Source organism: Triplophysa dalaica, chromosome 20 (genome assembly GCF_015846415.1).
Source record: "Triplophysa dalaica isolate WHDGS20190420 chromosome 20, ASM1584641v1, whole genome shotgun sequence".
Lineage (NCBI taxonomy): Eukaryota > Metazoa > Chordata > Actinopteri > Cypriniformes > Nemacheilidae > Triplophysa > Triplophysa dalaica.
In genome coordinates, this window is record NC_079561.1 from 13,009,790 (window position 1) to 13,023,623 (window position 13,834).

Consider the following 13,834-nt stretch of genomic DNA (forward strand, 5'->3'; position numbering starts at 1 on the left):
CCAGATATGTCCTTTGAATATGATTTCATATCAAATATGAACGTCGTTAGAAAGAGTTTGTGTTTTTTTCATCACACTTGCTAAATTCCAATCAGATTTGATCAAATTTGGATTTGGGCAGATTTTGAAGTGTGAACATACAGTAACTCTCAATCCTTCACATTACTGTATTTCTCATTGTCTTCTATACTATTTGATGACAACACAAGGGTATTCCTTTCCTTAAATGAAGAGAGTTCACAGTCCTGACTCACCTGTATCCTGAGCATCAGATGACGGTTGGCATGTTCGAGCTTCTTCTGACGGTTCTCCAGTTCTTTGGCACGTTGCTGCTCTCTCTGAAGTTTTCTGATATAGTCCACAGAAGCTTTAAGAATGGTGCCCTTGTTCCAGCGCATGTCCCTGAAGAACACACACAAACCACAAGCAAACCCTCAGCTGACGTTAGCACATATAACAAGTATTACAGTCCGGTGTGATAAAATCGTCTGTTCATTTAGTTCAATTCAGTTGAACACTTTGATCCTTACGGGTCGTTTGATTTCGGGATCATAGTCCCCAGTTCTTTGATTCGATCGTTGATGTTGAACCTTCGTCTTCTCTCAACTAGAAAAGATGCAGAAAAACAAATGACACACCACAAAAACGACTGACTCAAGACACTATTCAACATAACCTCAACTCACTCAGATTATGGTTGTTCTTTTTTTGCCTTTCCTTTGCGAGAGCGCGAACTTCTGCCTCTATAAAAAGATAAAAAAATGTGAAAGGAGAAACTGAAGGCAGGACAGAGGGTTTTACTGTCACATTTTGCAAAAGTAGTAGAGTCCTGCTTCAGTTTATTTATATGTATTTTTTTCATCACCTACCACTAGTTCCTATAAAACATAATTGGTTTTAACAAATCATTTTCTTTTAGAGAAACACAGACATGCAGACGATGGAGAAGATCATATGACGTACCCACAGGAAACCCTTCAGGCCTTTGATAGTTTTCAAACTTGCCGCAGGAGCTGGGCTTCTCCATCATGTGCATCATGGCTGGAGATGGAATAACTATGCAGCACATGATGACATTTTTACATTTCTTTAGGCGTACTGTTATCTTCTGTATTAAATGGCTTGAGGTAAAACACATTACAATACAAACACACATTTGTTTTAAAGGCCTGAAGGGTCTTTGCCGTATAAACTTCGCTGTCTGAAAAAGCAGCTTTAATGATTTTTATTTAGAGTCAGTGTGGATAAATGTGACTTACCAGAGTATTCCCTTTTAATATTGGATAGGTTAGCAGGGCAGGAGTTACTGATAGAAATTACAGGAGGATGAATGCTGGGGTACATGTCCATGAGATTGGCCGTCACAGGAATCTACAACATAATAAAATGTTTAAAACTCAACTGACTGTACTCAAAGTCCGTTAAGGGAAGTCGTGCCACTCGGCGGCCATGTTTGCAATGCGCCTCCACGCAGTTAGGGCAGGTATTACACATTTCAAACAGGACGTGAATGGGAAATAGTGATATTTCTACATTTGCCGGCTAAAATCCCAATTAAATGACCTATTTAAAAACAACATTTAAAAATAACGTAAACTGTACCATAACATTTGTTTCCTATGATCCAATTGTGCTTAAAAAACATAATTTTTAATGTTGCCTTAGATACTACGCAAGCGAAAAGCTTCGCTAGGACGGCCGTATTGAGCATTGTGTTCCGCTCCATTAATTTCAATGGCAGTGACGCATCTTGTTAATATTAATATCTTTGCTGTACTCAGCTCCACCTTGATTCCACAGAAGAAAGACATAAAAAGGTCAAAAACAATAGACAGTAAAAGATTGACTTTTGGTAAACCGTTCCTTACACCGCAGCTGAGAAAACGGCAGTTGCTGAGAGACAGATCAGGTAAAGAAAGCTCTGGCTTCTTTTGAGACCGAATAATGAGTTTATTGTCACCAATAACTCAACACAAATATATCAAAATATAAAGGTATGCAGCTTCACACAATCCTGATAATAGTTGGATATAATAGTTTGGTTACCATATTTGCACTTACAGGGCTGTGCGTTAAGCCTTTTTGCACATAGCACTGATGCTAGAGGTGTAATATTTACTATAATAAACTGCAGTAAAACTCCTAGACACTATAGGGTTTTGAACCTTCCTATAGTATACTACAGTTTTGACTACAGTTCATCAATTTACAACAAGGGTACTACAATTTTCTATAGAAAATACTTTAGTACACTACAGATTTTTTTTCATCCGAGTGTTCAGGTTAACGGGACTTTTATTTTAACGGGTTGTTGCCAAGAGGCTTAAGTTACAGCAAGTTTGACTCAATCAGTGAAATGCTTTGTGAAATAAGATTTCAGAGCAACTCTGGAGATAAAGTTCATGTGTTCATATCCTCATACAGTGCAGATGCAGACAAATCTACGAGTGTCATGTGAGGAATAAGTTAAACTGTGCAGCTCATTCACGCAGAACAGCCAGATAATATATCTATATGACATGATTCCATGTCCGCGAGTCTGAATCTACTTATTTGGACTCAATGCAGCTGGAAAACGAGTTTCAATCGCAAAATGGACTAAAACTAAGTAAAATAGCAGTGTGCCATTATTTAACATCACATACAAACACTGAGAATTTTTTTCGTAGCATACAGTATGCGACATATATGATGCACTGTACAGCCCTGATTTGTATGATTCAATGAATTTGGAAAACTTTATGTATCTCATTTCCCATGCGATTTTACTAATTCACATATTTGTATGGACAGTTTCATAGAATGCACGCGCTTGGTCCTAAGTTATCAGTCTGGTTTGTGCCCAGTAATATAACAATTTGTTTTATATTTAATTTGTATGAATATTAATTTATATTCATATTTTATTGTGTATTAATTGTATTATATTAAATGAAAACAACTGAACGTTTATTCGTTCTTTACATAGGTCTACAGGAAGTTGACAGTGCTGTCTCCACTATTATTGGTAACCTTGTAATATGGAATTTCGTCGATTTTTTTGATAATAGATCAAAATGAGAAACAATGCAAATTATTTTTACAGCCTTCTTTGCTCATATTTACCATGTGTGCCAATAATAGTGGAGGGCACTGTAAGTTTGGGCCACATAACATTTATTTTTTTCCAATGAAACCGTCATGGAACACACTTTAAAACCCATTTTGCCTTTGCGATTTCAGATCAAATAAACAGCCGAACCAGTTGAAAATGATGTTGTCTCATTGGTCCCCACAGTTAAAGTAGAGGGAAAAAGTAAGATGTACCGTGTTGACCATCTGAAGCGCAGGGTCCAAGGAGAGTCCCATTATATCATCATTGTAGCTTGATTCCAAACTAATTATGTCATCAATGACATCATCCATCTGAGAAAATTAAAAAGAAAGCTGTCAGAGGATAATAAATCAAGTGTAATCTCCATGCTGGAATACTGCAACAGCTCAAATCAATAATTTCCTTTGTCAAAAAGTTGTTTTATTCCTTCAACTCTGTAATCTATTAACACTCATTTTAGCACTGAACTCTCTATATCACACTGTTAGTGATGACGCGATACACAGCAGCTGTTCACAGACATGTTAACAGTAGGGCGGATCGCTCTGCTACTTCACTGCTTGAGGCAGATCTTTAGTTTGCTTTGCATCAGCATGTGAAGTCATCTTATTTGACATCAAAAAATGTGAAACATTTGTCATTGAATTTGTCAATTTGTCTTGTTTTAGTGTAAATTATTGTATTAATGTAAGGGTCTTTAAAGTGTGACTATTGATTTCTTTTTTTATTGATTTTATTTTTATTTATTGAGTATTTCCTATATTGTCGATTGTAATACAGCAATAAGAAATTGTTGTCTAGATATTGTGTTTTATTATCAGTAGGTTAATTCAATACAACAAATAAATAATCAAGTAATTTTTTACATTATGATAATAATCTGGGGAAATTATTTGTTTAATTGTTACAAAAAAAAACACAATGCAAAAAATATTGCTGGTACAAATACAGACTTCGTCTACTTTATAAAAAATAGAATTTATATATGCTTTGTAGATATTTTGATTCTTTTAACATTGAATTTGTGCTTAAGAGTAGTCTAAATCTCATTTGTATTGTACACATTATAACATCAAAACAGTAAAGATTTGATATAAAATCTGGAGTTGTTATTCTGGTGTAGAAACAATGCCTGCATACTATTACATGAATATAGTTGAAATATTCAGATTTTTTTCACAGTTTTCACAGGTTCAGTACCTCTTTCTCGCAGTTGGAGTTCAGTGTCAGTAAGGCCATGGGACTGTTTGGGGCGCTGTTGCCCGGCCCCGGAGGCATTCCCCCGTGATCTGTGGCCTGGCTGGGGCACGGCAAACTCAACGCCTGCGATCCAAGCTTTCCTCCCAGAGTAGTGGTAGACAGATAAGCTTTCACCTGCTGCCTCTGAGCCTGCTGGATGTGATACTTGGTGGGATTTTCAAGATGGGTTTGAACCTACAGAGAAAGAGAGAGACAAAGAGAGGAGAAATTTCAAGTCACAAGCCGTATGATAGCTGATGGATGATCACAGGATGATCTATAGCTAATACAATGAAAAAGATTGTCAAATTAAGTCATTTTTTTCATGTAAAGTAATGTTTTAATTTTATATAAATGTTTTTTTTTTCTATGACTCTCGAGCATCTCCCCTTGCTCTTACAAACATTCTGTTACATTAAGGCATTTGGTATACTTACATAGCATTGTTCTACACACTTGTTTCTGACTATGTGCTATTCCCTGGCATTGAACCCATGACCTTGGCGTTGCTAGCGCTATTCTCTAACTACTGAGATCTGAGATACATCAACCTGAATAGAGTAAAAATTCCAAAACAACCTCACCTAAAAATAAAAAACAAATATCAAACCAGCAAAGGCTTCACAAACACTGTGATTTTACAACATCTGTAACTTTCAGTTTCTTTTTAGGAACTTTCCAGTCTTTTAACAATAAAATCTTTCTCAAACCACAAGCTATTAAACACCAGGTCACATTTCTAATAGCATATTATTTGTAAAATTAGTAATATTAACAGTAATTTTCCAAACTTTACTCCCATCCGAATCATAGCACTTTTATTCATCCCTTAACTGCCTTTACTGTATGTTCCTCCTCCCTGTGAGGCATTTAAATAAAATGACCTTTATACTCATACTTTCTGACCTGTCATGACTCAAAGCACATTTTAAAACATGACGCACATGACCACAGAGATAGTAGTTTCGTAATTGTTATTTTATCATTACACCATAAAAAGTATGTGAATAAAATAAAATAAAATGTTATAAATATATAATAAATAGTTTTACCCAATTTTTTAAATGGCATGAAGATGTATAAATGATGACAGAATTTTGTATTTTTAGATGAATGATCCCTTTAAAAAAACAGAATGACCTTTATATTGTTAAAAATACACATACTAAGATCCTCCAAACTTGATCCTCCAAACTTGTAAACTCATAACGATGACATTCAAGCATATTTAAACGCTTGTAAATAAACCACTGACACAAACCATTTGACCTACTAAAAACTACTTTCCATGAAATTGACTTGACCGCATAGGAAGGCAGCTGGTTGTGCCTAAAACACTGTGAAACTGATCAGTTTTGTCTTTTAACCAATAAGGCCAAGACACAACAAACACTATTGATGTTGTGCTGTTTTCTGTCAAATATGACTGTGAGCATTTGCGGAGCAATGTTTGACGTCAGCCTAATGTTAAAACAATGAAGTCTCTCACTCCAGCAACTCAAAATTCTCCCACCTCCATCCTATTTACAGAAGAGAGTTTCTGCCCCCGAACACAGTTTTCAGCACATGAGAAAGACTGATGTGTGATCGCAGACTGCAAGATCGTCACTGAACCCCTCAACAGTTCTTGGAGGAAAGCAAAAAAAAAGATGAACCAGTTAAAGCAGAAAATAAATAAGGTTATAATTTTTGAATGTATTTATTTCTAAGAGGAAAATGTAGGGCTGATACACGATTAATCGCATCCAGAATAAAAGTGTTTACATGATATATGTCTAATGTATGTCTATAAAACCTGACTTTCCCTGCTATGGGCCAAGTGTGGATCTAAGTTTGGATTGAGGAGAAGCACCTGCCTGGAGTGGTCGTGTATGAAGGAATTGTCTTGGATCTCTTGTGAGATGTTCACAAAACTCATACTTTAAAAAGCTGTTATCTTGACCAAAAGAAGGTTGCAAAAAGTATAGAATAAAGGGGTAAGATTAATTATGAGACATGTGTATTAGAGAAAAACATTTATTTTATGATGAGATTCTCTAAAATCTTTATTCTCTGAATAATGTAAGGAATTGAAGCTCAGAAAGTATGTATCAAAATTTTGTAGATGTGGTGCTTCATTAACACGTTACACGTTTACAGTTCTCTCAATGCTTCTGATTATAACACAACATTACTTTATAACATAATTGATTTTAGCATAAAATGAAACTGTTATGATCTCAAACTAGGTAAATGTGCTACTGCCTCTAAATAAATGGTGTTAAACATATTTAATGAATGTCAACCGTGAATTCCATATCTTGCAGCTTTAGGCTGTAGATGATCTCAACATTGAAAAAGTATATATCAGCATTCATGCAATCGTGTGAAAAAAATGGGAAAGTTATGATGTATAATGACAATATGGGAAGACTTTACAAGTTTTGATTTTGTTACAATGGCGGCAGTGAAAAGTTGTGTATTAACTGCGTCAACCCCGTCTCAAAGACTAGAACAAGCTCCACATTAAGCATCTTTCTTTTAGCGGGAATGCCAAAAGTCAATTCCATAAGCCGTTGTGCCGCCGAACTTTGTTTGTCTGTTTTGTTTGTTTTCGTTTGTAATATTTTGCGTGAACAGCCAATAGGGAAACTGATCCTCTAAATACATTCCTACATCAGTGTTTTCATCCTATTTTCCTTCTTCCCAATGTTAAATATGCCGCGGAATGAAACGGGCGCTGCTAATTAAAGGCATTCTTGCGTGAATTAGCCTTCGGTGAGTGCTAAGACTGTTCTTGCCTTTGTCTCCCTCCTTAACCTGATCCTGTACTTAATTTCTAAAAAGATCAAGGGTCACTTGGTTAATGAGGGGGGGATCGGTCTTTAGACAAACTCATCTGAGCTTGAATGTTTTCACTTTAAGCTCCACAGGTTCAGCCTGGTACACCTAAGCTAATTTCGTGTAGATTTGGGAAGGGGGCTGCTAAGCTAGTCAGTGACGGACAGCCTCAAACATTTTTGTTCTTTCTTTCTTTTGATCGTTTGGTCATTTTAATTCTGTTAAAAAAAAGGAAAAAGCGTTCGCCCTCTCATGTATAATGGTAATGTGATGTTTAAGATCAGATCGGTCATTTGTAGACTTAAAGGGATAGTTCTCCCAAAAATGTACTTATCATTAAATGGTTCAAAACCTGTATGAATGTCATTGTTCTGTTGAACATAAAGATGGATATTGGGAAGAATGTAAGCAACTGACATTTCTGGGACACCATTGACTACCAAAAAATGATTTTATAATTTTTTGGGGGTCTTTTGAACACAAAAGAGGATATTTTGAAGAATTAAGGAAAGCAAAGAGTTCTAATATTTTAATTTTTCCTACTAAGGATAATGGTGTCCCAGAAATCTCAGTTGCTAACATTCATCCCAATATCCAAAGACATTTATACAGGTTTGGAACAATTGGGCGGGTTATTAATTCATGACAGAATTTTCATATTTGTGTGAACCATCCTTTTAAGCGAGTAATGTTTCTAAAGCTTAAATTATAACAAAACCAAAGAAAAATTCTCTGTTCAAGGTAGTTTCAACCACTTTTCATTATTTTTCAAATACGCTACCAATAACACATTTGTGGAGAACACTTGCTTGTCATTGGTATTTTAACTGTAAAATAGCACAAATTCATGTATGAAGTTATGGTGTGACTAATAATTCTTAATATAATTAATTATTTGTACCAGACTTTAGCTCTGGCCACCTGTTCAGGGTGTTTCCCTGTCTGTGGCCGGAGATATTGGGACAGATTCCAGCCCTCCCAATGACCCTACATAAGATAACCGATAATGAAAAAAAGGTTATGGGTCACATTTATTTAACTGAACATAAATAAGAACTAGGGACAATGAAATGTTAGTCTTTATTTCCCAATCTATATCTATAATGTATCAATTTTGCAATTAAATACTTCAATAAGTAGAGAAAACTCAAATGAACATTTACTCTATAACTGTACTGTAGTTTTTTGCTCATTAATCTATTTCTCTGCATGTTCTGCACTTGTTTGTTTTATAAATATTGTTGCTAAACCCACATCGCGTGTGTTTGTTTTACAATAAAACCTGCATGTGTTACAATAGAAGGCAGTGTGTGTTAACAGTCGACCGGCGTTTGGTGGGTTGAAGGACCGGCATATCATCAGCTTAGCATAAGTAACGACTGACTGAACATCAATACTACGGTAGATTATGTAGTACATGCCCTTTTACTCATTTCATATAAGAAATCTGGACCAGACATCGAAGGATCATCTTTTGTCCAACAGATATTCCGTTGCATCGTTTAAAGGGCTAGTTCACCCGAAAATTAAAATTCTGTCATCATTTATCATTTTTAAACCTTTAAGACTTTCTTTTTCCTTCAGAACATAAAAGAAGATATCTTAAAGAATGTTGGTAATCCAAAAACTCATAGAGTACGTACAAAACCAGTGGAAGTCAATGGGGACCAACAATTTTCTTTTACCTACATTTTTTCTAACTCTATATCTCCTATATTTTTTCCATCTGTTTTTGTTCATTTTACAATCAATGTAAACTGAGCTTCGGACATCAGTTTTATTTTTGCAATATTAGCAAGAGATAAATTATAGAAGGCCTACAGCCTAAAATTCTCTTTTGTTTTGCATTCATTCAATAGGATTTGGTTAAAACTGACTCTGGCGTGTTGGGTGGTCTTGTAATGTGTGATCAGCTTCTGTTAACAAGGGGCACAACATTTAAATAAAGTATAATTCACACATATACTGAAAACTGTTGTTTGACAAGAACATAAACGCCTTCATAAAATCCCCTGAGGTGTTTCAGCAAAAGTGTGCAAAAGCAACTTGGAAAAAAATATATACAAATATATTCACAACAAACTTTAAATTGCTTTAAATGTAATAAAAAATACTAATGATTAGACATGTTAAAAAGTTAATAGTTTATAAAACAATGAATAACTAATATTTATAAAATTAACCTGACAATATTGAATGAAACAATAAATAAAATAAAAAACTGAGCGCTTAGAAAATAAGAGGGGAAAAAACGTTTATAAACTGCACTTGAAAATAATATTTTTTAACAGTTTCAAGTTAACAAGCCAAGATTATAACATAGCAAGAAACATAACACTTACTGTAAACTAAGTACGACAAATTAAAACAGAGACATTATATCATCATTCGCAAAACATTGTCACAGAATTAAACTTTTCTCAATGCAAACAGCTGTTTCTAATGCCACCATAACTCATCACAGTGACAGTGCGGCGATCACTTTTTACAGAATAGAAGAAACTCAACATAGCAGCTCTTACCATCTCCGTTGGGACGACTCAGATTTCTACGCAATTATCACAGTCTGTTCGCAAAAGCACGGAGAATCAGTAACAGTCCACAGTTCTGCGGACTAACAAGGAATCAAAGCTATGAAAAGATTTTGAACGTAGCTGAGCAAATAGGATTAAAGATGGCTAATTCCAAGAGGCTGGAAACACAGCATGCATTAAAGAGGAATTCTCTAGGGAAAGATAATCCCCGTATGCGTTTTAACACACTTCACTGTCCCCTGCCCACCCCGTCCTCGCCCCTCCTGTGCGGACAGTATCATAATCAGACACGCTTGAGCTGATAAAGACTCCAGTTCAACTTTTAGTGAGCGGTCAACGCTGAAGAACAAATGCATTATGTGGTAATGTCATCTCCAAAAAGACTGTTTGAAATGCTTCGATAGAAAATAAGAAATATGACCTACAAATTATGATGTAGCGATCACTCATTTCTGATACGAAACTTCAAAATGTGCATAAAACCAGGGTAGAAACCTGGCTACATCCTTTTCTGGGCCGCTTTAAAAATGGGGGCATAAACTAACAGTACACCCACTTCTCCAGGCACCACTACACCACTGGTTGAAATGTTTACTGTTAGCATTAGCAATGAGAAAAATGAAGAGAAAATGAAAACTTTTGGCGAAATCTCACAAATGTCTCCATTAGAGTTTCAGAACAGTAATCAAAAGTCAATCAAAGATTTATCATCAAACAATCCCAAATCCAGATTATTTTACCTCTATAATCTACCTTGGCGCCAGAAATATACCGTCAAACAAATTATCTTCCTGTAAAATTACATGTTTTCTTGTAAATTGTGATCTTTTTTTTGTAATTTTAAATAGTTTACCGTATTTCAAAAATGAACAAAAATCCTGTAAAAAAATAACATTTCCTACAGCTGGGCTGCCACAAATATACCATAATTGTTTCCCCATAAAAGAACATGTTGTTCCATGTTTTTCTTGTAAATGTGTAGTCTTTTTTGATATTTGACCTTTTTTTAACTTAAAACAAAAAGAGACTGTATAAAAAAAACCTGTAACAATTTTTTTACAGCAGCTGGGGCACCAGAATTATACCATGAAAATAATTAAATTCCCGATAAAATTATGTGTTTCCTTGTAAATTTGCAATTTATTTTTTAATTTGACGTTTTTGACCGTATTTAAAAAATCATTAAAAAGTTTTGTAAAATTACTGTTTTTGGACATTAAATGTGAAGATTTTGTAAAATTATGGGTTTTTGAACCTCCATACTTTGTTTGTATTTGAACAATTGTCTCATTTGTTTCTGATTTTATATCTTCTAATTTCTTGGGAGAAACATCAGACTAGGCTGATACCTAAAACACACCTGAGAGCTCATCAAATCCCCTCAACTATGAAACAGCAACTTCAGAACAATACATTTTTTAATATGATTAAAATTAAAAAATACAGTACGACTTCCTACAAGCAAAGCCATTCAATCTTAGAGATTTAGATCCAGCTGATGTTCTGTGGTTACCTTCAAGACTTCCATGGGCACCTGGGTGGCACTGGACAGAGCGGAGGGTGCGGTGACGTTGATGGCAGGGGTCTGGGTGACGGAGTGCTGACCGTAAGATGCGCTCTGGCGTCTCTGCTGCTCGCGGCGCTCTTGCTCTTGGAGCTGCTCGCGCATCAGCTGCTGGCGGAGCAGGATACGAGAGGTCATGGCCGAGGAACCCAGCGGGGGCTTCGAGGAGCCATGCTGCTGCTCAGATGGATTACTGCAGACAGACAGACAGGGAGAAAAGAGAGACAGTCGACTAAGGTAAAAAACAGAGGCGGTGTCAATGGAAAGTGGTGCATGATATCCTGGATAACTGAACAAATTTAAAACATCTGAGATTAATGAAGAGTCTAAAGATTTAACAAGAATACAGATGGATTGAAAATGTAGAAGCTATTACGACAAGATAGGTGGAGAAAGGACATCGGTAATCAAACAACACCCCATTGGATTCTATTGTATGGACACAAAACCACTGAGACATTTCTCAAAATATCTTATTATGTGTTTCACAGAAGAAAGAGTCGGATACAGATTTTGACTGACATGAGGGTGAATAAATCATGAAACTTTTTCGGGGGGGTGAACAATCCCTTTAAGTTTTTTAAGGTTTATCTTTTTATGTAAACTTAAGTCTAAGTTTAACATGTCTCAAATTCACCGTCATTGTTGATAAGCAGTGTGTAGTTGATGTGTGTTGTTCATAAAACAGGCCAAATACCTTTTGATACTGATTCAATGTGACAAATCGTAACGCAGATTCTCAGCTGGCTTTTCACAAAAGAATCTGAAGGTGAAGACCCAAACTATGAGTTTACTGACACTATTCTCAATTAAATGCTAGACTTTACTTCCTCCACATCAGCTGATGTTTTGATCACTGCGGCTGTTTACAATGTCTTTCTCACACAGCTTTAGAAAAACGTTGCTCCCCATATTTCGACATCCGTTTCCGTCCGGAGTGCCGCAAAGACCCGTATCCCTTGTTCTACTTCCAGCTGACGAAGGCAGAGGAAGTTACACAACACTCCCTCATCCACTTTCAGTTCTCTTCATCAATCAATCAAAGCGGAACTGCTGTTACCAAACAGTGACCAATAACTCCGGGGATGTGCCGGTGCAGAAGCTGTGGAGATGAAGTTTTTAGAGCCCTTGATCCTCCACAGAGCAGCCGGCCCAAACCAGCTGTGCAGTAATCGCTCTAATTAGCCTGTCTGGCCCTGTCAAACACAAACCTTACGGTTTAAACACGTGTAATCTCCACTGCTTTCCATTTCTTTGTCCGTCTGAAATATTAAGACTCCATTGCTCATCCATTTTTAGTGTTTGTATTTTAATCAAGTCAAGAGGCTAAAACAATGTAAAAAAATACCCATACAAAATGGTAACATAACATTTTTTGTAAAGTAATAGTAGTACATGTTTCGTGATAATTTAGACCGTGCTTGTAAATTTGCAGTCTACTTCTGTAATTTCACATTTTTATTGAGTTTCAAATATATGTGAAAATTCTGTAAAAGAAAACAGTAAAATTCAGCGAAATTACGTTTTGCAGTGTAGGAAATAAGGAAATAGCGTTTCTCTTTTCTTAAAGCTGTAAACTATAACTTTTTTAAAGTAAAAAGCTTAATGAGTTATTGAGTAAGCACATTAAAATAATCTGTATTCAAATGTCAGTTTATTGTCATTTGACTTCAACACTTGTATAAGACAAGTATGTAATGTAAGCTGCAATTTCCAGTTTTAAACAGGGATGGCGATAGAGAGTCAAATGTTACAGATTGTAGCTATAAGCCGTGTTTCCACCGAGGCGTTTACGCCTGCGGCCGGCGTGTTTTTTCAATTGTTTTCAACGGTAACGCCGCGCTTTTAAAAAAAGCCATCAGTTGTCAGGTTTTTTCCGCTCAGCGCTAGTGCTATGTGTTTTCCCACGATCGGCACCAGTGTTCGACCGAGCGCCCAGAGTTGAGAAATGCTCAACTTTGAGCAGAACGCTGCGCCTGCAGAGGCGTTTTCAGCCGAGCTCCTACCATTTTCAGATGTGTAAATGCCCCTTGGTGGACACAGCCCCTCTACTTATTAACTATAGACAGTTTTAGCGGCAACAACATAAACAAACGTTATGTCGCCTAAATTTAACTTCTGGTAGACCTCAGCAAGAAATTTTTATGCAATTTAATAAATTTTCCTGTGGCTCAGTGGTTAGAGCATGGCACTAGCGATGCCAAGGTAATGGGTTCGATCCCAGGCGATTGCACGTAGAAATAAAAATAATGTATAATGCAATGCAATGTAAGTCACTTTGGATAAAAGCGTCTGCCAAATGTAAATGTAATAAAATAATAATTTAAATTGATATCAAATTAATTAAATACAAAATATATAGTTATTATAACAAAACACAGACCAAACTTAACAGGCCATGTGTGTGTGCCTTAATGAAACCGTCTATACGGCTGGGTGGTAAGAAAAGCAAGTATAACGTATTGATTATAAATGACTAAAGTATTGACTCAGTTATAAAAAATTACAATCGACGCATAATTATTTAACATAACAATAAGTTGAATTGGCTGATATCACAATATTGTTGCTATTCATATTGTG

The 13,834-nt window shown here is 35.9% G+C and overlaps 1 protein-coding gene across 3 annotated transcripts in view; it reads right to left on the minus strand.

Annotated features, from left to right (window-relative positions):
- Positions 1–13,834, minus strand: part of mitfb (melanocyte inducing transcription factor b) — a 30,898-nt gene that overhangs the window by 4,813 nt on the left and 12,251 nt on the right. For 2 of the 3 annotated variants that reach the window (XM_056732934.1, XM_056732936.1), the window contains exons 2-9: positions 11,201–11,444; positions 4,295–4,528; positions 3,307–3,405; positions 1,260–1,371; positions 964–1,056; positions 687–743; positions 531–606; positions 255–402 (exon numbers count right to left, since the gene is read on the minus strand). In XM_056732934.1, coding sequence (XP_056588912.1) covers positions 255–402; positions 531–606; positions 687–743; positions 964–1,056; positions 1,260–1,371; positions 3,307–3,405; positions 4,295–4,528; positions 11,201–11,444 — 1,063 coding nt within the window. The remainder of the gene's footprint in view (positions 1–254; positions 403–530; positions 607–686; positions 744–963; positions 1,057–1,259; positions 1,372–3,306; positions 3,406–4,294; positions 4,529–11,200; positions 11,445–13,834) is intronic. The other variant, XM_056732937.1, reaches the window with a different exon arrangement.